General features: G+C 39.4%; 1 protein-coding gene and 1 long non-coding RNA gene across 4 annotated transcripts; one reads left to right on the top strand and one right to left on the bottom strand.

The window, feature by feature from the left end:
* Nucleotides 1–89: 89 nt before the first annotated feature.
* LOC111268895 (G protein-coupled receptor kinase 2) lies at nt 90–24273 on the top strand (the record flags this gene model as incomplete). Its single annotated transcript, XM_022848112.1, is given in 9 exon segments — nt 90–199; nt 7115–7251; nt 10347–10507; nt 12992–13223; nt 19450–19564; nt 20122–20336; nt 21316–21486; nt 22194–22404; nt 23131–24273. Coding segments are annotated over 9 exon segments (1575 nt in total), but the record flags the coding sequence as incomplete, so codon positions are not given.
* LOC111268896 (uncharacterized) lies at nt 18952–27631 on the bottom strand. 3 transcript variants are annotated; one of them, XR_002685444.2, is made up of 4 exons: nt 24307–27631; nt 20904–21477; nt 20085–20332; nt 18952–19491 (listed from the first exon to the last, which is right to left on the bottom strand). It is a non-coding gene; the product is annotated as an uncharacterized LOC111268896 (long non-coding RNA). The 3 variants fall into 3 exon arrangements; XR_002685445.2 differs by having other exon boundaries at nt 25194–27631; XR_015314401.1 differs by having other exon boundaries at nt 25447–27631.

Here is a 27631-nt window from a genome sequence, read left to right as displayed (position 1 = left end):
AGATAAAAAGCGAACTGGAGCCGAACATTTAGCAACTAAATTTGTTAACTGTAACTTAACTGTGGAAATTATTATGTTATTCTTTTCAGGCAGCATTCTCGGATATTTTCAACTGTGAGTTAGAGAACGAGATCCGAACGCAGTTAAACAGTGAGAACAATGAGCGACCACTAAAAGACCTCTTCGCACCATGTTCAGGGTATGTTTTACAGTGGATATTGTAACGTTGAAGCAGATAGCGCGGCATTTCATAATTGATATATGTGATGGTTTTGTTAAGGCAGGAATGCTCTTTGTAAGTGGTTAGTAACCTAGAATATTTAGCACTAGTGTATTTTAACAAAAAATGATAGGTAACTCGACCATCGGCAACGCCCATAACTCGGTCGCCTGAAACGAGCTTCTGTTTTGGCAAAGGCGCTTCTTCGAGCGCAACATTATAGTTATCTAGCTCTGCCGCCAACAGAGGAGACGGTAAAATGATTAGGTTATAGGAGCTAAATTAAGTTTCGTACTTTCTGAGCATGGTTGGAGCGAAGCATATGTCTCTCAAGAGGAATTATTTTGGGCTTGATTCGGAACGTCGGGCCATCAGTCAGAATGAGGTATACTTTCCAGTTGCATAAAACTTCAATTCTTCTTAGAACACAAAACTATCTCTGTAGCTTGTAACGGGTAGAACGCGAACGAAAATTCCAACCTACCTGAGGAGCCTGTATGCGAAATCACAGACTTCAAGTAAACATTGCACATCAATCTATATGCCATTAGACATGGTTTAATTGTATGTAGAAACGATCCTGGATGGGCCAAATCAACGTATACGATGAGTATGAGCGTATCTGAGGAGGTAATGTTTTTTTCGATGACAAGCTGTTTTTCAGTAAACGTGGAAATACGTATAAACGTGGTTGAACTAGCGTCATTAAGAAATGGACTTAATAACAGGAAGACCATTGCTTCGACATTGAGAATATCTTGACGAACAGAAGACTTTGTTCTTTTGTTTATACCTATTCTATTTTAATTGGTCAGAGATAAGTAAACAGTCAAATAACAATGATTTTTATGTTCTACAGGGGACCGGGGCACATAGTAACAGAATGAATTGTTGATAACAGCCCCGCCAGTAGATTCACGTCTGAACGAATGTTTGGGTTAGGCAAGATCTCAACGACAAAGCCACATAAATGCTTCGAACTGCATTACCATGGCATTCGTTGACGAACCTCTAAAAGGAAATAGATGTCTTTGCTTAAAAATTCGACGAATCAACTTCAAACTCCCCTCAAATTTTTCAATTGGACAGGTTTAACAGATGACAGACTGGTGCGGCACGGAAGGCCATGGGCTTCATGTACATGCAATTGGAATAATAGTAGTTCGGGTTTATACTGGCGATTTTGAGATAGATGTTAATACTGCCTTCAAGTAATGGCTTAACGTCCGCAGAATAATAAAAAAACTCATCGTAGCTTGGGGACGAAGATCGCGAGAAGTAGCACAGATGAAAAAACAAGGAGACTAATTTAGCGTTCGATCGTGAGACCAGAATTAGAGCGATAGACTAGCGTTTCGTGCGGTTTACGACCGCTACTGAAACCCTCAGGCATTACATCAGATGTAGTAGCAGGGTAATCGGGTAATAGGGTAACTGTGAAAACGCTAAGTTAAGTTGATTCTTCAAACCGATCACTTGGAGTATCGGAGTCATTAAGTTAAGATAATAGATAGGCTGGATTTGTCTACTGTAATGGATCAAGTAGGACAACCGAATTGATGCTATCAGGACAACTGGTACCTCATAACTAGAAGGATTGTGGTTTGCAGTTAAGTGGTAGCTTGTTCGTAACACAACTTACGTTTATTAATACTGGCAGTAAAGAAACAAGATAATTAAAACAATCCATATACACGAGAAACATTTATCGGGTAGGCGTATTAAGATAACAGCAATGTGATAACTATTTGCGTCTGGCTAAACTGTGATCGGGCTAAATGGAACAACAACGGTTTAGATTAACATCAGTGTGGGGCTATAAAGCCTGAGGACTTGCCTAGCAGTAAATATCTTGGACTGAGAGTGGGTTTCTTCTCCTAATCGAAAAAATTCTTCTTTGACCGACCCCAAACACCCCTTAAGGATTACCTTTTCGTTTCGAAATACCCCATATAACATTTAATAAATCCGTGTTATGCTTTCCACGGTAACAATAAAACTGCACGCATAAGCCATTTACATTTTTTTTTTAAATTCCTTTAAAGCCATTTATTTTTTAATTCCTTTTGAATACTATTGCTGACAATTAGTTGTTACAAAATTTCGTTAAAAATTATCAAACCTACCTAAAGATACCTGTCTCCATGGTGAGTCTTCACGCTCAGACAGATATCATAAATGTATGCGCTATTTTACAAAACAAAGTGATATTACTTCATCTTTTTGAAGGCGCTTGCGATTGCCCGGGCTTTGGGCCTACAAAACTGCATTATTCAATGAGTTGGACTGTCGCCTGGCCTTGTCACGGAAAATGATCAGCGTTTTATATTGGCAGTGGAAGTCGACCGGCGCTTGATAAAACTCGTATTGGCTTTGTTCTATCATTGAGCAGTTGCCATGGGTAGTATCGCCAGAGTCACCTTTTCGGTACTTTTTGATGTTGTTTCAGATTGAAGCGAATAGGTTTGTTTGGGGCCCTAGATACACGAGTAACTCGAGCGTAAGGTAGGAGCCGTTTGACAGAGTCCTATGAAATTTACTACGAAGGCTCACAATAATGTAACCAACTAGGACTCGGGAGACATTAGTAGCTGTGAAACGCGGCATAATCGTACACATTTTACTACCAAATGCTTGTTGGTTTCTATCAATTTTTATCAGATAGGGAAACAAAATACTGCGAATCAGCTTTTTCTTAGATAAGTCTACTGCTGGCTAACTGCTATATAATATTAGAAAACAGCTTGCGTCCCCCGTGAATCTGTTGTGATTTCATTCTCTTACCGAGAGATTAGGCTTAAAGAATGGATACTCCAGGTGTGGGGTAGAAGAAAAAAGCATATTTGATCCACTTTAACTTGCTTTTTGCTAAATCAAGAGGTTCATGTCGTGTACGACGAGAACTCGATAGCTAACAGAATTATCCGAAACTCTTTTGTTAAATTATAAGTGGCTTTTTCGGACGAGAAGAATGCGCCTGCTCTGTCTAGTTTCTTGAATCTAAGAATGGTCCAAAGGGCCTTGCGAAGGAGGACTATTACTAGTGAAGAATTGGCGATCTGCGTTCACGAGTAAATCGCGTCAAGCAAAGATACGTGATAATCGTTGTTGCAGGTCATCTTGTCACGTAAACCCAAAGCTGTCTCACAGTCAGCCTCAGTATGAAAATCAGCTGACGCGGAATGCGTCCTTTATATGTAAGGTGACATTTTTAAATTTGGCAAGCCGCTTTCGAGCAGTATTCTGTTTTATAATTGTTGTCGTAAACAGGATAAATATTATGGCGAGCTTTCTAAATAGATCTTTGGAGTTGCCGAGATAATGAAAATTTCAAACACGTTTCATTGTTGCTATATCGAATATTGGCTTTTTGAGTCCGAAGTCTGTTTAAGAGGAAGCGTATCTGCAGCAACCAGGGGCATGGAAGGAAACACTTTTGATTATTTCTGTGAAACATTATGAAGAGTAAAAAAAAAAGCCTCTGAATAATTACGCACCTTGGCCTTAATGAACCAAGTCGTTGTCGTGTTAAACAATTACCAGTTAAAACGGAGTTAATGCGGCCGGTTGTTAATTTATCTTCTAGCAGGCTACCATTACAGAGCAATAAGCGCATATAGTCGACGGGTCGGAGGAAACGCTTTTGCCTTAACGATTGACCGACTCCATTAATTAGTTTTATCTAATTTCGATTGGATTGGGTCTAGTAACTGGGCACGATTCTGTGTGTAACATAATCTCTGGGGGGAGCGCGGCTATTTATCATGAACAAACAGGACGTTTAATTGCTATTGGCATAGACTGTACATTACATTAGGTAATCAACTTCCTTTCGAAATATCATATGTCGACTGCATTAGGATTTCAGATCGAGATCTGTTTCTTTGTTCTGTCTAACGTCGCGTTCGGCTAAAAGAGAACGCCAAGCTAGCAGTTGTTGCAATCTTTCAATTGGCACACAAATAACTCTTACAACGCAATAGAAAGACGCGCATACACGCGCAAAGGTACTCATCCGTTGATACTTGGGTGGCGTACCAAGCGGGGGGAACGCCGATACACAAACGCCTTCCATGACCTTCAAATGCTATCATATGATAACATTACGTTTATTATGTTCTAATTTGTCGACCTTTCTATTTGTATCGTTGTTGTGCACTTTTCTATAAATTTTCTAAAAAATAAGGACACGAACTTTCTCCTAATAGTAAATCTCGGACTATTCCGTGACCGTACGTGGTGTGTGTACTTTCGAAATTGTGAGGCACTGGTTTGCCCACGCTGAAAGGCGCTACATAATTGGGGAACTTGTTCTGGTCGTACTCGAAGCGGATAAATCTTCATCGATCTTTGCGAATTGTTGCTTGTAGTTCCCAAGGTTGCTTTTAAAGACTTCCGTTGCTGGGAGTTTAAAGGGACGACACATATCTTTTGACAGCACGAGGAGTAAGCTAAAAGATACGTGAAGCGATTACCCGGTTCCTTTTAAAGGAAAAAGGCTTCGACGCAATTTGATTGTTTAAGGCCCTTTGATCTCGTCAATAAACACGTATCTTAGACTTTGTAATCGGAGTTACCTTGAAGTCGAAAACGCTAAGGGCGGCTACAAGGGATAAGCGGCGAGGCGATTTGATCGCCCGTGCTGTGAGCGCTGCCTTCCTGCACGTTTCGGAGACGTGGGCAGTAAAACCTTTGCCGCTCGCGGAGAAGAGCTACTCCAAATACAGAAACAGGATTGCATAAGTAAGGTACAGAATGTTAGTAGCGACTGTTTTGCCTACCTTTCTAAACTTCATCGCCTTCACCTTGGTCAGATTTACGCTCAATTCCAAATCCAAAAGTTTGCTGCACCAAGAACCTGTCCGACCTGCATACGAGATACTTAAAGTTATGACCCTTATTGGATCAATTAGGCCCTTAACACGACGGAGATAAGATAGGTTTAGGTTGCTCCCTTGAGTTAGATATGTTGCCCGCGTGAAGGGCGGGAGTTCAGCCACTCCGTTGTCGACGGTTATTCTGTCCAACTAAAAAATCGACGACGAGAAGGTTGAGCATATTCATAGGGATACTATTTCGGCTAGCGCGATCATAACCTTGTCCTTGGGCGTCAAATTGAAGATTGTCTTGAAGCAGACGAACACCGCCATGGAGACGGCGCGGTTCCCTTTAGGGATTACTAACAGGGTAGCCTCTCTCTACTCGCCCGGGAGCGTACGACGATGTAAACATTTATTAAATAGTGGCGTCCAGCATGGTGCCAGAATGACGGCATATTCGAGATATTTGTTGTAAATCCTATCTGGACTGGCGGCCTCCTTGCTACATAGACTCCCAAGGTTTCGTGTTAGTTCCTGCACTATGAAGTCTTGTTAAAAGATATCGTGGTGTGTGGAGCAGACTGTAGTATGCTTTCCTGCGGCGAAAACGGACACTGCGCGTGGTATCGTATCTCTTGACGTAAACATTTCTAAGAAACCATTTATGTGTGCCGAGGAGTTACTTGGGCAAGCATCTGAGCTATTGTCGTGCGCTGATTACTTGTATGGTTGACGTTCTGTGGCGGTCAGACGAGTCTCTAGCCGTTAAAGGTATTGTTTCCTTCGTGACTTATACGTTTTTCGAGAAATTGTTTTAAAAACGAAAATTCAGACTATATCTCGGCCATAAGCCTGAAGGCCATCTGCGTCCTTCAAGTAAGACTGCAAGTATAGTTGAATCACAGCTCCAGGGGAACGGAGGGACTGTACCAGAATTTCGATCAAATGCTGCGTCCAAGTTTCGGCATTCATCATGTCAGGTACAGGGAGAGCTTTGCAAGTGCGTTCCAATACATAGACATTGTGACGAAGCTTGACGCTTGACTGTAACTTGGACAATAAGATTTATTGCTATCGGTAAATGAGCACGAATGCCTCCGTCCTCTGGCACTGAGTGACTTTCACCTTGAAACTTTACCCTATCTCTGGTTACGCTTGTTACAAACATGTCGATGATCGAACCTTCTGCATGTCGAAGGAAAGTCGGTGTTGAGGTGGGATTGACTACTCATTAACCATGGTCTGCGAGCGTGTCTAGAAAAGCCGTAGTGCGGCCTAAGTTCGGCCGGTTCAGGCGCACGTTGAAATTTCCGGCAATAATTAGAGGAGAGGTAGGATGAGAAAACGGCGTTTTCAGTCCCCTGACGAGTTTTCCCACCGATTTCGAATCGGCCGGCCGAATATAGGCTGGTATGAGACTTGGTCGTCGGCACGTTATTCCCGCTAGGCAGAGCGTTAAATCACTTATTTTATGAATGTAGAAAGCAGAGATGCCTCCACTAGGGCAGCCGGGTCGTATACTCTTGAGAACGGCGCACAGAATAGAAACGCAGTAGGTTAAAAGAGCTAGCACAGGTCGCAAACAGTGAATATATGTGCATTTCGCAGAAGTGGGCTGTGATGTCTTAACGTAATGACACCAGTATTTATAGGAGAAAATAACCCGAAGTGTACTTTTTTTATTAATATGGACATAGGTGGTCATCTATTGTTGTGTTTCCCACTAAGCGTATTCCGTCAAAGCTCAGCTGTACATTATTCAATTGAAAAAGCTGTCGAAATTCACCGATTTCGCCTCCACTTTAGCAGTGGTGAGCGTTGACTGCGCCCCAAAGACAGTGCCATTACTTAGCGTATGCCGTGATAAGACATTGGCTGATTTAACACTATTCAACTGATAATAAACTATTAAATTGGATATAGTTAGCCACAGTTTGATATTATATTATAATGTTAATAAGTTCAGTAAGAAGGTACGCATGCAGGTTTCTTTTTTCAAAAGCATGATTTTTCGTTCTAAATCGTATTAGTATTTTGGCTAAAATTACATACATTTTCTTTGATGTTATTACAGGGCGTTGAAGGAGCATCTTTCAGGAACACCCTTCGACGACTTTGTCGAGACGATGTACTTCCACCGATATCTTCAATGGAAATGGCTGGAAGGTCAACCTGTCACGCAGAAGACTTTTCGCATGTATCGCGTTTTAGGTAAAAAGCGCAAGCGGATTAGAAATTGTTAGAAATACATTTTTCTATGGCCCTACGAACTAGTACGACATTTACGTTCGTTATTATATAAATTAACGTGTATGTTACGATAATACATACATATATACATTAAATATTTTATTTGTAACCTTAGCAATGCGGATGTATAATAGCGACAATACCTAAAGCTCTGCCTGTGATATTAACAGGACTGCCATTTCGGACACTGTGTATGCTATTTACAGGTTCAGTTCGAGTTACTGCCTTGAGCTAAATAAGGCTCTGGCTTCACAAATGATTTTGTTTAATATTAAGGCAGTGTCTCGGGCTGCAAGAACGGGGTGATGAATTGCAAATATGGCTCGTTTTGTCCAAATGGAAAACACTAGCGATATCTTCTGAGTAAAAATGTCTGAACGTGTTTTTTTTTTATTGGGCGGCAAATAATTTCGATAAAACAGTTGATTTGCACGGACAAATATAAACACTGATCTAATTTTCTTTCAGTATCTTTGCAATATTCGATTAACTCAACGTTTCTCAAAATCAAGTAACTGAGCTGTAAATTATACACGTATATATATTTGTTGTTTTCTATTTAGAAACAAGGACTAATATTCTCAATTTTTGTTCGTTTGCTATATAGGAAATATATAATACTTGTGATTCCTATAAATCGAAAGATTTAACGATGTCCCTAGATAGACAAAATGTTTTTTGTATGTTAGGCTCAAATGAACGAATGTGGGGATCTAGTGTCCCTGTCGGTCAGCCATTCTAAAACTACTTTAAATCCTATTACCTGCACGCACATTAAACTGATTTTACTTACTTTTTTTTTTTTATTTTACCTACTCCACCTGCGCAGCTGTAAACCTATATTGCTAATATTTTTAATCAAACTTAACCATAACTCGGAAAACTATAAGTTAGTTATTTATAGTCATATTACCTGACTTTTTGCAGTTCTCTCATTACCGTATTATGTTCGTCTGTTACATTGTTTAAGTCCTTCGTTTAACTGATACCTAATTTATAAGCTTCCATCTTATTCCAGTTAACAATTACTTCTTTCTTTTGTGCTAGCAAGCCTCCTTTTGCTTTTGCTCAACGTAGTATTATGCTACCGTTCTCAGATGATGATTCTTGACACCATATTTTAATATTAGGGTAAAGTTTTTATCTTAAAAAGAACAGCTCTGTCTCCAATAGATTCGCATAGAGCCGAAGAAACTCAGCGCTCTAGAAAAGGTAATCCTTCCGCAACTTATAAAGCTTTAAATCGAACAAACTATACTATATCATTAGCAAAAACAGTCCAATTGAATAACCTACACAATTAACAAAACGGTACCCTCCCATGACGCCTAAATGCTGTAGCAATACTTACAGCCAAAACACGGTCCGGCGGGTCGATCGTACCTTGATTTTTTAATGAAACTAATTTTTCTTTCCGCTATTTTGGCTAGAACTGACTAAAGAACTGTCTTTAAATACTTAATAGATTATATAATTTTGCCGTAATCCGAGCCTAATTACGTTTGCTGTTGTTGCGCTCTTTTAGCAACGTTCGCTCATCAGTCAGCCAACAACTTTTAGCTGTATTTCTCAGAATCTACATTTTAGAGTGTCACAGCTAGATGCTCCCGGAACTATGTCGCATATCGATAAACAACAATTTATACTTAATTCACGTTAAAAGTTACTCCGAGACCATTATTAAGTTTTGATTGATACGAAGGTTCAGTGGGACAGAATAACAGCAAATCCAAGTTTAAACATGTCTGAACATGCGGACTTTGGATTATAGAAACAGGATTATAGAAAAGTACCATGAACGCTTACTAATTGGTCTTCGTATAGAAACAGATATGCTAGATTATATTACGCTATTAAAATACACCTATCGTGTCCTTGACACTGACATTCTTTAATTAAGGTAATGCTTTATTTATAACAAAAGCCTGATTTTATGTGAGAAGAAAACTAGTAAAAGCTGAACTAAAAGTAAACTACTAGGAAAAAAAAAGTATGAATATAGCAAAAATAAGTTATGTTCAATGAATTTAATTTATTCTTACGTACCATATATTTCCGATTTTCATAATTACACATGAATTTTTAATGTCCCAATTCAAAATTTCATATCTTTCAATTTACAAATGAGCTGTATATACGTTTATAACCGCTCGACTAGCAGACTGTTTCCGTCTCAACTCGTTAATATTTGACCATTCTTAATTAAGTACCTATGACCTTAAAAACTAAATCACGGTTCCTGTCCTCCCGCCTACAACACATAGCTACTGCACAACTTGTGTAAATAAAGAAGGTACGGGATGTGGCAGTTCTAATATTTTTAGTCGTTTTCTAAGTATACGTCATAATGTTGGGCGCTGTCAATGCTTGATGACTAGAAGCTTACTGTCAAAAAAAAAAAAAATACTGCCCCAAAGTATTTTCTCTATAGATTTAAATTTTCTGCCCGGTCGGAAAACTACTGATATTTAAAAAAGTTATGTTTTTGTAATTAAACGTCGATGGCGTAAAGTACAACTGCGATGTGGCAGCAGTCAAATGCGTACATTTTTAAAAAACAAAAAACAGCAAAAGGCCAAGCCGTTGGCGAGTTGAGCATTCTACAGTGTTAGCACCGTTAATGCATGCCAGCTGGCTACACTATTGGTCACTATCAATTTGGCCGACGTTGAAGAACCATTATTACGACAAGATCAACAAGAACCACAAGAGATTCCACCTTGATAGCTGTTCCTTATGGCAATCATAAACTGAATTTTACATCGATCATCGAACAATCATAGGCGACAATCTGAACTACTATATAGATCATCAACATGAACCCGGGTCGCTTTGTCAAGTCGCTTATATGTTCACAGTTTGTTATTGTAAATGACGACCAAAATGGTATTGTCAGGTCCAAACGTCCCGCCTTTGACGCAATTTCGAACGTTGATTATAAATTCTTAATTAGACGAATTAGAGACGAAGTTTAGATCTAAAGTCTGTCCCAGAAGAATAACGTCGAGCTCTTTCATGATTAAATCTGACGCTTTTTTTTTTTTTTTGCGTTCCAGGTAAGGGTGGATTTGGCGAAGTATGTGCCTGTCAAGTACGCGCAACGGGTAAGATGTACGCCTGCAAAAAACTCGAGAAAAAACGAATCAAGAAGCGGAAAGGCGAGAGTATGGTCCTCATAGAGAAGCAAATTCTGCAAAAGATCAATTCAAGATTTGTCGTACGTATCTTCAGGTCGTTCGTACATTTATAGCTCATTGCTTCGTATGATTAAGACGGTTCATGGACAAGCAAGTATCACTATCGTCCTACCCGTATTGATGGTTATATTGTATCTCACCAGTCAGCGATCAATAAGCCTTTAGTAAGATAATGATCGGTAAGGTGTTGTTTTCTTTATACTAACAATAGTTTGCGTGCGACGAGGTATTACTGATAAAACGACGTTCAGTTAGTCATATTGTTATATATATATACGCCAGCAGTAGCACATACCGGCATACAAGGACACAGGCTGCAGTTTCGCTGGATGAGGATGGCTAACTAATAGATGCCAAAGGAGCGTGGCTGATCATTAGAAAAATATATGTTGTTAGTTCGCTTCGTAAAAAAAAACCACATTGTTTTCTAACTAGTTTTTCATTAATCAGTGTTTAAAAGCAAGCCTATTCTACATGTATCAAGAAGGGAAAAAACGATCTGTTCTTATGTATCGAAACTTACGTAGGATGGTGAGAAACCTTCAGCGAACCTTAGAACAGAAACCCTTCTTGACAGAGGTGGAATACTAGAACGGTTATTCTATAAAAGCAAAACCATCCGACATAGCAAATATAACAAGATAAATTATGTGTGCGTGTGTGTATACACACATCCGTATTTTCTAGCCATCGAGTTTTTTTGCCGCCAAGATTATTAGGTGGCAGAGTTAGTGTGTGTTGTTGTTTACCACCGCAGCGTCAAACGAAGAGATGGAGCGACGGGCACTAAATCAGTGCGACGAAGGAATGGCAGCCAGGACATTTTTGCCACCTTCTGGTTCTCGACAGCCTGTTATCTACGCCATTCTTCTATACCCTGTATGTGTGTATGCTTGCTAGCCGTGTGTGTTTCCTGTTCGGGGATGTTATGACATGGGTTCTCCAATTCCCTTCCGTTCTCTGATGAACCCCGGCATCGTTCACTTATGAAAAACAGCCGCGCTGTATCATCTTGAGGCGGGTCGAGATCACTGATTCCTGCAGGCGTTTTGCGATCATGAGGGTATCGAGTCATCTTTATTCTGGCAGCAGGAGCTTCTACTGGATTGAAACGATTGACTAGTAAAATATGCAATATGTACGAGTAGTCTGCTCAGTTCAATGACTACGAGATGTAACAAGCATTATTACTAAGGCGTAATTGTGACTAGGTTATTGGGAAGGTCGATTGCTGTTCAGCTAACTAAGCAATTGCGTTAAACATGAAATCATGAATCCACACAGTTATTTGGTAACCTCAAAAGCGGCCAGATTCATTGAGACCTCGTTCGTGGTATTCTACGTTCCAGCTTCTGCGCAAATCTAACGTGTAAATAAAACTGAGTAAAGTTAAATTAATGAACTAAACTAGGCTTCCTGTTGGATGACTGTGTCAGGCCGCGAGTATACGTTGCCTCGATATCAAAAATCAACGGTGATTCTCTTAAGGTTGCGTTCATATTTTTTCTTCACGCTCTCCCTGAGCTTATTTAAAGCAAACGCTAATAAACAGCATCTGACGAGCGAACAAGGCCATTTGACGACCGCTATCTCGTGACGCGAAATAAACAAAAACGTATCAGGGTTAGAAGTACTTTTATGAATCATAATTCTCCCAGCGAGCGGGTTTGTTGGGGCAAAACTGCCATGGGCAATAGCAACCGGAAATTTACCAAAGCGAGATTTTGTAAGTCGGGCATTAGAACTGGGACTACGAAGGGAAGAATCGGGCTACAGTTTATTTTTCTATTTCACTATTAAAGGGAAAAAATCCTATTACGGCTGTCAGTAAGGTGTGAGTTGACTTTCTGGATCTTCAGTATATGGATAAATATGGGAGCTTTTGGCCCCACAGAATAAAAAAGTAACTGTAGTATTTTTCATATCTAGGCAATGAATAGAAAAAATCTTTTAGGGTCAAGTTAAAGGGAACTGGTACTAAAGCAAATTTTTCTGAGATGCTACGATCCCACACAAAGAAGGAAGACGTGAATTTAGAAAACTTGAATCTCCAAGTTGGCACTTGAACAATGAATGGCGTAGCCTTTATGCAATCGCCCGTCAAATACACTGCCGGCCTTATGAAACCCATTTTTCAATTCTGAAACAAGTCCAAGGGAAGTTACAGTAAGGGATGGGTGTGCCAATGTTTTATGATTTGCAGTGTGAAATCTTATTCAATTAAAGTTAGATTTCCAAAAGTCTGCCCTCAAGGTTCCCGCGGGGCTTAAATGGCTTCCTCGCGCTCTTCGTATCAACCACACTTAATTCGTTAACACATGTATACTGCCAGACCCAAGGTTAATAAGAGACGTGCGCGAAAGCTTGTAAAAGATACGCTGAAGTATCAGAAGGTTATCAGCTTCAATAGACGGTTCCAGAAAGAGTATGATCTGCACAAATGTACATATATCTATACAGACATTTTTTTATTGTATCATGTACTGTCCTGTTGAATTTTACAGGTAAGTTTAACCTATGCGTACGAGACGAAGGACTCCCTCTGTTTAGTCTTAACTATTATGAATGGTGGCGACCTCAAGTTTCATATTTACAATATGGGCGGGGAGCCGGGCTTTGACATTGAGCGGGCGCGATTCTATGCCGCGGAAGTGACTGAAGGTCTCGACCACCTGCACGCTCAAAATATTGTCTATCGTGATCTCAAGCCGGAGAATATTCTACTCGACGATCATGGTGCGTATTCTTTCAGTAGTAACCGCCAGTGTGTAAACAGGCGTAGACAACAAGCTTTCAGTGTTATTATGCCAGCTTCCACTGCACATCTTGGAAGTTCAAAAGTTAGTACTGGTCCACTCATCTAAGATAACTAGCCACTAAATGGGAAGCTTACTAAATTGAATGAAAAACATCTTCACCCATCTAAAACGGGTGTGTGGCATTAAGAAACAGTACTTCGTAGCATATTGGGTGGAGTTGACAGAAGCCACAGCGATTCAAGACACCGTGATATACGTGGGCTATAAAGACATAAGTAAAGAGTTCGCCGGTGCAGAAAAATCATTAACGCTGAAGCTTCCCGTAGCCAATTTATATGTGTATACACACACGCGTGTTAGAAGCTGTTACCAGTACGGCGAAGGAAGCGCCATAAATGCTTCACTTTTGTTATCTTGAAAGGGACGTTGGTCATTCTCCGAGAATCGGTCGCTTTGCAAAACATGAAAGAAAAAATGATGCGAGCGGCATCTTCTTGCCGAATCTCTATATTTCAAAATTCAGTATTACTGACGTACACTCTATAACTGTACAATCATAGCCCGGTTTAGTCGAGTTGATCGGATGTGTTGACTTAGCTCTATTAAAAAAAAAAATGTCCTATATTACCCTTCGGATAAACTGTAGGTAGAGCTTCCTATCGGATGGGCATATCGTATGCAAAAATTTCGCATTGAGCAGTTAATATAAACCAAACCGATGCCGCTTGCGCTCTCGCCGAAATACAATATTTAATATGGAAATAAAAAATTCTATTGATAATATTTCATCAGGGTAAAAATATTACTTCACTGCAATAATATATAGTAACTCGGCCATCTTGTTTGCTGACGAAAATTTTACATTACTTTTTTTTTTTTTTTTGTGAGAAACTATTCTACTATAGTTTTTTCACAACCCCTATCAACGTTGTGCTCCTTAAGTCAGTCCTCTCATACGATAGCATGTCGGATTCTCAGACCTGCCATTAAAATTTAATTAGTAAACAATATACTCTCCTTCTTCACACTTTTGTCATTTACTCAGTTATTTGTTTTCTTTTTTCTTTTTATAAAAACAGCAGTAAATACCATATACGAGAATTTATTAGTATTCCATTTTTTGCTGCTTCAAAGTTGTTTGTTTCACGATGATACATATCTGATATTATCCTATAAAAATATTAGGATCATCGTCATAAAGAATCGAGCTTCTCTATTACTTTCGTCGAAATAGCGGCCTGTGGGTCGAATTATGAAACTCAAAGTAGTAGCCCAGGTTAATACCTTCGAATGAATTTGTTCATAGAGTGTGGGCTAATGTTCACTTGAAAACTAACGGGCGTACCAATTGCGCTAGCATCTTCAGGCGGATCTTTTCATCTCAGAAGGAAATATTGTGCCATTAGCACTTAGGCTAGCTGAACTTATTATTATTGTAAGTTCAGATAAATACTATAACAGTATAGTTGCATATGTTATGTCTAGCGTTCAGCGATACAAAGGAAACGACAAATCTTACCGGAAATCTTCAAAGACGCAAATCAACAGTGTATTTGTTTAACAACATTTCATTTAATCCTACTATACCCGGCTCGCAACTCGACCGGTATACATTTTTCCTACTGACAGTTATCGTACTTGCTCATGTCACATCCTCTATTTATATTCGAGGTTCGTACTTAAAGTTACAAATGACAAATGTTTTTAAGTTAGCAGTATATACGGACCGTAAATCACTGAATCGTTGATTATAAGGTATGAACGCTTTGCTAAAATGGCGTATTGGCCAGGCGTGTTTCTGCTGCGACAAGGTATTATTATTATTATGTTAACACCAATAATGCTCTAGTACCGATATGATGTTTTCGAAAGAAAAGGAAAACGCTCAGCCTTACGCATACTAAAATGCCTGGACTCTTCAACGACTTGCGGAGCGTTTCAAACAAGATGGACTTGCTAAGATCTCTTTCGCGCACGTTCTTTCTTCTGCTTCGCGCGCACCGATAATCTCGTATGACATCGAAGTTCTCTAAAGAGGACCGACGCTAGTTAATGTCCGTACACGTAAGGCCTTCATAACGCAAACAATTACTGAATTCCTACACTTCGAACAAAAATAGGTCTATTGACGCATTGTTCTTCAAGAAACTGCGGAAAAGAGCAACACGTTAAAAGACGTGCAAGAGTTTTTGTGGGGGTAACCCATCGCATGTTATGTAGAAGTCTATCGGGCGGACTAATATCGTTGTCGATTGGAATTATAGCCAAGCATTTTACAAACCGAACGTGTCGTACTGAATATACGTTTTTGAACTTTTTCACGTCAAAGTACGCACTATACGTTGTTAGCCGGTGAACTACGGGCTATTATAGTCCATGCTAGCTTATGTTACTTGTAGTCATCCACGTAGGGGTCACTTTGTGGCATGACCATGTTGGCCTCCAAACACATGGTTATAAAGCACATTCAGAATGAGGTTCAGTCAAAACTTTAATTGTTATGTCGCTAAATTGTATTTGATGCACAAAAAGGCGAAGTAACCCTACCGTTAGAGCAGCATCCGCTTCAACTTTAAACTAGTATTTTAGGTATTAGTATATTTAAACCAAGGTAGAAAGTAGTTATTATATATATGCTGTCCACCCATAGATATACATTTTATCCAACTGTGACACTCCTCCTGTTACCCTTATACACTATACTTGATTATTGCTAAACAATTTTAGGATGACGACTGATCGTAGTAAGCTAGAGTAGTATTCGATGTTACGTTTCTTACAAAAATTAGCCAAAGAATATTTTGGACGAGTAATAACTAGTATTAAGGTACGCTCAACCTACCAAGGTACGAACTTTAGAAACTGTGCAGTGCTAGGGCTTTCACCAGCTTACTGCCGACCTCTAACCAGGCATGCGGCATTACATTCGCCTACGTCTCTACTACCCACAGAGCCAATTTCAGATCATTTGAACACGGGTTTTGTATTTTGAAAGCTCTTTAAGATGAGTAATTCTGGACTATGTTCCATTTTTTTTTTTTAGAAAACCAAGACGTACTACTAAAGAACGTGCGTTCTGTTTTATAATAAGAACGAGATTAACTTCTCATAAATCGTGGCAACACTACAGAAGGTATTTAGCGACCAGTCTATAAGTCAATGACAAACGTTTCGCAAAGCGGACCAGGTGCTTTGAGAACAACCCTGTCACAATGAGTGCAGGCGTAAAAGCAAAACGACTTATGTTTGAGCCCAATTTCCAGGGAACTCATAAAAAAAATAAGGCATGTTACATCAGTCACCTCGAACAGCTTGGAAATATCATTCGAAGACCCGAAGGCTCACAGCAAGGTTTGTGCGAGAGGATCTGAATTTCACGCAAATTCAGGCCCCTTTAACAATACCCCTGAAGGATGTTAACGTAATCAATGAGAACCTGGAAGTGTTCCGATACATCAGACGATGAGGCATGGCTGTACTGGCATGACGTGGAAACAAAAACGCAATTCTCTGCATATCGCCCCAAGGTCCATGCTAAAAGCCAAAACTCTTTTCTCGCCTTTTTTCCGCCCCTGTGAAAATTGTGCAATATAAATTTGTGTCTAATAGCTCTATCACTAATTATTGAGATGTCTTGAGAAAATTGTATAATGCTGTCCATCAAAATAGGTTTCAACTCTAAAAGCACACGCCGTTAACTACAACAATGCATCGGTTTACACGCCGCTATTTGTTTCGCGTATCTTGCAGAAAAAATTCTGTGTCGATGTTACTTTAAGTTCCGCATTTAAATCAAGCGTTATGTGACGTTTCCAACTTTACCAAAACACGTAAAAAAGGAAGAGCTTTGGTACGATTTAGGAAATTCAAGAAAAACAACGTTAAAACGCTGAGGTTTACGATAGCGTTCGCAAATCGTTTTAAAGACCGTTAAAAGTGGCACATGCACATTGGATCTGGCTGGGGGCAACTATGAGGGGGCGCAATTGGGATTCGGGCGACTGAGGTACGTACAGAGCCAGATCGTCGATGTTTTGACTAGGTGAGAGAACTGATCGGAAATGCAATAGTACGATAAGGTGCAGCAAATGACAGGTATAGCGGGAGTGCCCATTGTTATTCAGAAGTCCAGCAAAGGCTTTACCAGCTTCACTCCTTTGTTGAAAACACGCCAGCTGGTTTTTGAAACTTTGCTGCCATACATGCGTTGCCTACATCCTCCGCCAGTCACTGACATTGTGGCTAAAGGCTTTATAAAGGAATAACCCGGGGGTAACACAAGTTTGATCCTGAGCGGCGGTATTCCATTTGAAGGCGTAGAGGTCCTTGCTTGTTTATCCGTTGTTGTCTCTGGCTGGTAAAAAATAACGACGACAGAGTACGATGTTGCTGTTACCATAGCTGTATTTACATATAAAAAAATGAACGTTCGTTCCTGAAGCGGATTCAGAAACCCGTCACGCAAAATTTTACTACGACGCGTCGTGTCTATGGCCAAAAGTGAAGTTTTTGGCAAAGAGGGTCATGCATTTTTCCTCTGACCGAGCCTTTGCTGTATTTTCTACCCATTAAGAATCTTTAGGGGCTACATGAATAGAATAATGCAGTGCTTAGGATAAGTGAGAAAAGGTATCTTTACAGGCCAAGAATTGTATTGCATATCAAGTATCACCGCGACAAATAGATTGAACATCCGTACTAGATGTACGAAATCTCTCCTCTCACATATAGCATTAAAGCCTTTACGATATAGATTGGAGCTTTTATGGCAGCATTTCTCATTCAAAAGGTTTTCTCAAAAAAAAAAAAAAAACAAAAGTTCCACAACTCTGCACGAGCGAGTAGTCGGAATCTAAAAATTTATCTGTGACCCTAAATCATTATATATCTCTAATACTATACGCCAGAATCTTTAGTAGAAAACAAAGCCTGTCCGCGTATACGATAAAAGCGCAAACAGTACGTGATGATAATCGACCTAAAAAATAATAACCCTAAAAAAGAAAACAGTTTCTTATAAATTTTCAAACTGAAATAGCAAACAGGAAAAGCTTTAAAGGCTATTAAAGCATTGTCTGTACAGAAAAATTGACAGATTGCGTACGTAACTTTATAGCGAAGTTGATACACATGCAGATAAGCAATTCGTGTAGCTACAAATAGCCTGTGGAAGCAAATACCATGGTACTATCTATATTATTGTTTCATACTCGTATCTCGTTTAAAATGGATTTAAATATACGATCACAATGACATTTTTGACTGGGTATGGCGTATACTCGGTTGAATAAAGTTATTACCACATGGTGAAAGCTTCTTGTTGTACTTCTGACCGCACATACGACCACATGCCTTTCTATCTATTATTATATTTCCGGTGACCTCTACGTTTTCACTGTTTATTTCCACCATATCCTTTAAGCGCCATAAGTGTTACGTAGTGTGAGTACAGACGCAGATCGCTGTGTCCCTATTTAGTCCGCGTTAAGAAACTTCCGAATGTTTTCACTACTGTGGTGAAGGCAGCACCGGGCAAAAAAATCTGAACTATCTACTCATCTAGCCTCTAGTGTTTTATAAAAAAAAAAACCCTTTACCGAGGCCGAAATCTTCCCAATGCACAGTTGAGCTTAAGAAAAGACCATATCCATTTGTTGCAGCTTTATGTTGTTTCCCGTCTGCCATAGTAAGTTAATACATATAAACGCAGCGTAACATTCTCCATAGCCCCGCAAGCAGTTTATTATAAGTCACTAACATTTTAGCACGTAGTTTACTCCGGGACTATTAGAGTGAGGAGAAAAGCATCTTGTCGTACACAAGGGTCATACAAACTCGTTCTACCATAGATCAGGTACAAGACGGAGATTGTACCGAATTTAGTGCGAGTTCGGTCAACTATCCGTGCGACACGCAAACATATTATTAAGAAAGAAACGAGAAAACTTCAATACGGCTACAAGACATGTCGTAGAACGACGACCACGATCGCCGATTCCAACTAGACAAATGCTTCGCAAAAGTAGCTGCGAGCGTGAATCCGTCTGCTAGGGATAAGTATGCGTTAAACACAATACAGACTAAATAGCATAGCCACTTGAATTGTTGATTTTTCTTTATAGTGTCTTGTCATTGACATCCGGCTCGATTAAGTTGATCTTGTTTGAGTAGGTGACAGATAATAACTTTTATTCACTTATTAGGTCATGTCCGCATATCAGATCTTGGCCTTGCCGTGGAGATTCCTGAGGGAGAAAGCGTAAGAGGAAGGGTTGGTACAGTGGGATACATGGCACCGGAGGTGGTTGACAATGAAAGGTAATTGTAACTTTAGTTTTTAATTGTAACCTTATAGTAGATGAATAATTTACAAACGTTTTTCAACAGTTAAATTAATCACATAACAATCAGATGATCTGAATGGCTCAGATTTACATCGAGAAATTGCATTTTATAAGCTCTAACCGGAATAGGGTCAACATCGTCGAAGCCTTAAAGAGGCGAGATTTAATGATGCGAAAAGATTATTAAGATGTAATGTACTTGAGCATATATATTTCCGATACTATAACGGTTGTACGTTCATAGTTATATGTATGGCCTTAATTAGTTTACCTTAGTAGAAATCGAAACGCCCTATCTCTAACGAACTCGTTCATTCACGTTAGAATAGGACCAATGAAACATGTTTCTTCACGGACACACATCTCTAATCAACATTAAATCAACCGAGCATTTGGCATATATCGAATAATCTTATTATACAAAATTCCTTCCGGCCATATTCCGTAAAGATTGTATCGTCGTTGTGCTAGATAGTATAAACACAGTCATTCACCTTGCTTTTGTTGGTGACGTCTATGATGTTTTTAAAGGTACACATTTTCTCCAGACTGGTTTTCGTTGGGTGTACTATTATTTGAGATGATCGAGGGTCAAGCTCCGTTCCGTGCTCGTAAGGAAAAGGTAAAACGAGAAGAAGTTGAACGGCGGGTCCGTGAAGAACGCGAGAGGTACTCGAGCAAATTCGGAGAAGATGCCCGGGCCATTTGTCAAGCTTTGCTGGCCAAACAACCCAACACCCGACTTGGTAATAGTGAATAAACGAATACACTGAGATCTTTCGTTAATGTTATTAACTAAAAAGTATCTCCATATGGCTTTATCGTTGGCACCCGCAGCACAAAGCGTCTAACTGATCCATTTGTAAATAAAAAGGACTTTGTTAGCCTGTTGGTCACGGAACACTTACGTTATCAGAACAATACCCCTCTGTTCGGCTACCTGGGTAAGGCTTCTCTTACAATGGTGCTCCGTAAGGTAAAAGATAATGATTTATAAAATGTGATGGGATAAGAATAAGCAACATTTAAAATACATAACATAAGGAGAAGCCTGTGCCGCGGCAAACATATGTTTTAAACAAAGGCCTGTACCTCGAAGAAAAATCTATACCCTAATCATATTCACGATATCTAGGCGAAACACCCACGAACACTTGAATATAGTTCGCTGGTGGTTCTCAAATAATTATTTGGTTCTATTCATTATTAGGACAAATGAGATGGTACTATTGCTAATCAGCCGTCGTTTGATGAAACACATGTTATGTTTCGGCTATAAGCACTGTTTTTTTTTTTTTTTTTTAGGTACGTACTTAGTTTGTCTGAGGAGCATCATTTGATCGTTTCTGATCTATCAGATCCGTCTGAATACGTGATCTGGAACGTCATATTAATATTTCTTACTTTATATAAGCGTCTCTATTGCCGTCCGCGTTGCCTTCCAGTTTTTGTGCCCTAACGTCAATGTTTGATCCGTCTATGTGATGCTTTTATTATTGTAGCTTTTTCTATGCACAGATATTTTCTAACTTTCGAAATTAGTTCGTCTTCGTCCAATCTGAGACCGAAGCTGCCAATAATACAGTCGAAGTTAACATAAGGATTATAAGCATCTCCACGCCTCAAGCGTCATGTCAGTATTCTGAAAGAGTGAATACAAGAGGTCCAGTTACTTGTACAAAAGCAGCTTTCTTAGAAGTGCGATCTGTCTCGATATTTGTGTAGGCTGTCGTAGTGCAAACAACGGAGCGTCGGAAATCCGTCGTCATGCATTCTTTAAAAGCGTAACATGGAAGCGTCTTCAGGAAGGAATGCTAGATCCCCCGTTCGTACCAGATCCGCACGCGGTCTACGCTAAAGACGTTTTAGACATCGAGCAATTTTCTACTGTAAAAGGTAAAGCAACGCACCAAACGTAATACTATTTTATGCCAGTCTCAATGAAAACACATTAATAATAATATAATATTCATTAATATGAGGCGTGCCAGAACCACTGCCAGATACACCCTAATATTTACGCGTATTTACTTACTTTCATGTGTATATATATATAGGGGTGGTTATTTCAGTATTGACTAGGGAGCATTTTAGACTTATATATGGCTAGGGTAGATGTTTCTCAGTTATGTTTGTTTTATATTTTTTAAATAACGTCCATATTATAATAAATTAGCTTGCGGATTTAATCCTCGACATGTACATTACGAACTTATATATTCATTTTTATATTTGAAGCAGTCTTTGAATTTTTGAAACAGTATCGACAGGTAAAGAACTAGCAGCTTTTTTGTTTGTATCTGGGCGTTTGATTGGATGAACAATTTAATGATGAGGTTTAACTGAAGCCCTCTTCAGCTTATGGTTTGTATAACAATGATATGCTGAGACAAATACAATGGTTTGCTAGATAAAAGTTACCCACGCTCGTTACGTTTAGAATTCGCAGTGGTGTAGCAGTCAAGTTATTATAAACGAAGCATATTCATTACTTCAGAGCAACTGTAATCAGGTGCTAGGTAATGTTAATTTACGTAAAGATACCACTGGGTTTCCTCTAAGCAATGAATCATAAGCAAAGCTAACACTTTTCCGTCCTGTAGGCGTTAATCTGGATGAGACAGATGAGAACTTCTATGGTAAATTTAATTCTGGATCCGTATCGATTCCGTGGCAAGAGGAAATGATCGAAACAGAGTGCTACAAGGAGTTAAATCAATGGGGAGAGGATGGAGGTCCATCTCTAGACCTAATGCTTGACAGGCCGCCTCAGGAGGAATACAAAGGATGCTTCCCATTTCGACGAAAAAATAAGTAGGATGTTTCTTATGATATACTACGATGCGGCACAATACAACAAAAGTGCGAACTAGCTAGCCTTCTGGAGTTAGCTTACACATTTGTAATGGTATTTGAACTATGCTGTTGGTAGCTATAATTAGAATACTTAGGCATTGCAGTTGATCTTCTGCACTTTTAATTATATTTTGCCGAAAAAGCACAACTATTGCATACACGTTCCAAAATATCGTTTAGGTCGTGTGATTTAGACAAACCTACTATGAATTCTTGAAATAAATATCCTGAATGGAAAGCAGCATCTCTTTGTCGAAAGCGAATTATTTTAATACTACATATAGTGGTATATATATATATAGAAAATTCATCAGCAGTACCAAATACAGGTAAATTCGTGCAGCAGATTGCCTAGAAGAACTAGGAACCTGGTTTGCAGTGGATAAGAGGTCGGCTTCTCGTTGCATACATTTAACTAAATAGAGCTTCGATCGTTTTATTTAATGACTTGGATCTTCACACAACGCCTGATCAAATCCTATATTAGAAAGATCAATAGAACTCGTGCATTTAAGGATAATATAAAAAAAGTGCGTAGTAGACTTAATTTGCACTAGACTTTCAAATAATTCTCTATTTCCCACCCACAAATATCAAATTCTATAGGAATTACGAAGGTGGGTATACATGTTAACAGCTTTAAAATCTGGAGTTATTGATGCTTTGGTCTGGCTTTTCATTTAGACGTTCCTCTGGGACGATGGGCAGCGAGAGTACAATATGTATGAAGAACTCGGAGATTTCAGCGTCTCGGATTCAGGATGACAACACAACGACTCGAGGGGTTGAAAAACCCAGCAAGCATAGCAAAGATTGCACTAAGGACACCACCGGAAGCAAGGATGCTGACAAGGTCAGCAAAGTTGGGAATCATCGAGTGGCGGATCATTCAAACAGTACTAAATAGAGCCAACAGCAGCAACAACGACAGGCGCAGCCCATAGCAACGACCTTACAATCTCAAGAAATTGGCGGATCCTCACTAACTAGCGACTGTAGCTCATATACACCTTTATCACAATAAGAGCAATGGTCAATACTACGATTTCCGGTGTAAGCGCAATTTATTTCTTGTTTTAGCTACGGCATATACTCCAGAACATGGTCGCGCGACATACTCCAGACCAGACCGTTTTCGTGCAACTTACTCGTTGGTTAGTACCGTACGAAGCTGACATTCATTTTTTGTGAAGCATACCCTTAAACGACCCTCGTTAAGTCGGCTCTTAGGGTCACAATTCTTGGGAAGTGGGGCGTTGATGGAAGGGCGGTTGCACGCAGGCTTTGCTAGGTATGTACGGGAAAAGTTTGATGCAAAACGCATATTCATTTGCGTAGAGCGTACCGTCCTTTCCTACCTGGTAATTAACTTACATTCTGCATATCTACCGGCAGCCAGTGGGGTGTAATGTAATGATTGCATGTATATATGCGTGTGTGGGTGTTTGCGACTGTGTAGCTGTTATATAGGCATTTCGATGCTCATAATAGAGAGGGGCCGAGTTCCTTTGGTCGATCCCTAACGTAAAGCGGTTCTAATTAGCAATTTACGCTTAGAAGGAGGTAATAATGAAAGGACACGAACACATTGGAAACACCGAAAAAAGGCATTGATATTAATCAAACACATCTGTTGCAAAATTCTGTTTCCTGGGCGATTCATACTTAAGCGGTGTGCTGTTGACCAATTTTTTAGACGGAACCTAAAACCCATGTGTTAACACAAAAAATATTTTAATTTCTTTACGGAAAGGTATATGTTAGAGACGAATTGTATTTAATATCAATTTATTTTCATAAATAAATAAATGTAATGCATAATTCAAATGTCAGGGAAAACTCAACGAGAAGATTTCTAACCTGCGTTTAGCGTAACTCATCAGGGACCGGTTAAAAGACGCCGGCCTTACATCTTCATTAAACAGGATGCGGACTAACGCCGAGGAACGGTTGTTGACCTTTGGCACATGATTATTATTGTTACCCTCAACAGTTTAACCATAGTGTGGACCGACGGGAACGGGGAGGAAAAACGAGTGTAACTGCATTTGTTTCCGCTACAATTGAGCTTTATCACACTCAAATAATGCGATGGACCACGTTTATTATACAGCCAATAAACCAGTTGAAATTTACCTTGCGATAAAAAAACGTCGTGCACCCTAATATGGGTATTATGCAGCACGGAGAACAGTCGACCCGCCAGGACATACTAAGACCCATTTAGGCCGAACAAGTCGTTGGAATAGCCACTTGTGTGCTGAGGATATGGCTAAAATGTATCCTGGATGCTTTGCTGACAAGAACTTGAAATGGAAAGACTATAGTTACATCCCTGGTAGGCTTAACCTCAAACTTATCGAGCGAGAAACACTTTGGCCTACCGCAGTGAGATTTAAGCAAGAATTAGATGTAACAAAAGCTTCTACATTCATCAACATGATGCAAAATTAAACGTTGAAGCAGTAGGAAAATGATAACTGGTTTGCTCGTATGTCAGGTACGGCATCATTTGTCAGTATAATTGCAGGGCAGTATGACAGAAAATAAAGTAGCATTACAAGGAGAAAAATACAGAAGAGCTGGAGGCAATAAGCTCTAAAGAAAATTTATAGTACAGAAAATCGCCAAGAATGAACGAAAGGAAGACGACAAATCGATACTCAATGAACAACGATAGCTTGAATGAAATAAAAATGCAACGGTTAATAATATGTGGACACAGAGGCCGTAAGATGAATACATACGGTTTGACAGGAGGGAAGTTATGTGACCAGCGAGAGTGAACACGGTGAGGTTGGTTTCCACGTCGAATCTACCTAAGTTACGTGGCTTCACAGACAACTGTTTGCCATACATATAATTATGATCATCATAAAATCAAAGCGGCTAATTCAAAAAAAAAACACTCAGTAATAAGTAGCCTAAGTAACGTAGGGCATTTGTAAATATTCAAAGGCAGTCAGCACGTTCTCTCGGCTGCAGAAATTTTTGCACGACCTGAGGGATGCAGGACACTGGGTCACGAGTTAGTAGGGTAGGTAATAGCAGTAAGGGGCTCTCCCGTACACTATTTAACTCCCCTCTACCATTAAGCCACCCAGCAGCCATTCTGCACCATCAAATATGTAACAAAGATTGCTTGATGAAACACAATTTAGTGTCGTCGTCGACAAGTATTATATGAAAATGAGAAACATATGCATGAATGGATGGATGACTGAATGTTCGGAGTGTTGTCTCGAACTGCCGACGTAAAACAGGGGACCGTCCACGAAACGTGGATTACAAAAGTGATTGCATCCATTTGAAATCGAGCTAGTCATTACTGCTACTATCCCCCTAAACCTAAATAGTCGAACTCTACAATAAATGCACATAAATATTGCATGTACACCGGTGCCAAAGTTAGATTATCTGAGATAATAAATTGAATACAACACAATTATTAGCAGACGACATGTCTGTGAAGCTGTCGAAAGGCTCAAAACAATGAATTCAAATACATTTACTTAAGCATATGTGTAAACATCTATACGTAAATTTTCAAAAAAGGAAAAAAGACGGGTTCGGAAGTATTTATCAGAAGAATAATCATCTACAACAATATAGATGGGTGTTTCGCCAAGCTGAAACAGAATGGTAAGATTTAGCTTGGTGTTTTCCGGAAGGGACGAGGGAGCGAATAGTATATATAAATGCAATACGCAGAGCTCAAATGCAGATACTGAAAAAACACAGTACTTCAAATAAAATACCTGATCTAAAATTATGTGGCGAACATATACGTATTAAATATTTGCACAGTCCGATCATATCGGGCAGACGAAAACTTTCAAAGCGAGTATTTCCTTAAGGTCTGATCATCAGCAATGAGATATTGCGAAAAAGATAAAAACCAAATCCCGCTTCTTTGTGATTGTACTGTTTAAGATGAAATACTTTATACCTCTAAGGTGCAAGTTATAAAATCGAATTGAGCCAGCTCCGTTGAAATGTATTATTTTATCCAGCTTTTCATAGTTTGTTACGATTGAACCGTGGTTAAAAGAACGGATAACGAATTTGCGAAATCTAAACTACGACAACCACCCTCACATACACACAGAAGGAGGAGGAGGAAGGGGAAAGAGAGGTAGGGATAGAGAGAGAGGGGGGGCAGAATTGTCGGGAATACTGTCGATTCGGGTAAGCTGAATTCGGATTTTCTGGACAAAGGTGCATCTGTTACAAATACTACTACTACTACTACTACTACTACTATATTGATAGCATTTTCGCATTCGGACCGATAAACAATGAAGAACTGTGTCAAAAATAGAAAACCACATCAACAGGAGCGACTGTATATAACAAACAGCAAGTAAATAATAATAAGTAATTATTGCGATAACCCCACCCGTATCCATATACATATGAAGGGGTAGGGACAAGAAAGAAAAAGTATACCATCGCGTGACAAATTATAATATTATCAATTATGAGAAAAATATATAATGATATTAGTAATGACAATAAACGTCAAAGCAACAACAATATAATAATTAACACTAGACTGTTAAAGAGAGAGCAAGACGCAGAATATATTAAAATTGATTCAATGGGACATAACGGTGAAAGGGGATAATAATAATAATAATCATTATTATATACAAGGTAAATACAAGGGGAGTTGAAAATAGGATAGTTGAATACAATGTGAGACACTAGACGGAAAATAGTTTGTTACGATTGAACCGTGGTTAAAGGAACGGATAACGAATTTGCGAAATCTAAACTACGACAACCACCCTCACATACACACAGAAGGAGGAGGAGGAGGAGGAGGTGGAAGGGGAAAGAGAGGTAGGGATAGAGAGAGAGGGGGGCAGAATTGTCGAAAAGGTCTAAGCTACTCGAAAGTAGCGGAGAAGCGCAAGGGAAACAAGCCCGGCAAATATAAGGTGATATTAATCTTAGATAGAGATTATTTTGATGATTACGGAGATAAAAACCACGAGCCCCCCTTGAGGAATATATGATGCCATTAATCAGAGCCACCAACCCATCATAAGAGGGCAGGCGATCAAGAACAGCTGTGCATGCTACCCTTTTGACTCACAAATGTCCCTCTGTAAAGTATGATCTATTTATTACAACCACCACCACAATAATAATTAACTATTAAATAAATCAATTACGGCGA

This window comes from Varroa jacobsoni, unplaced genomic scaffold (genome assembly GCF_002532875.2).
Source record: "Varroa jacobsoni isolate VJ856 unplaced genomic scaffold, vjacob_1.0 scaffold_1329, whole genome shotgun sequence".
In the NCBI taxonomy this organism is placed as follows: Eukaryota; Metazoa; Arthropoda; class Arachnida; order Mesostigmata; family Varroidae; genus Varroa; species Varroa jacobsoni.
The sequence above is the reverse complement of the archived record's forward strand: the minus strand, read 5'-3'. Positions and strand labels throughout refer to the sequence as shown.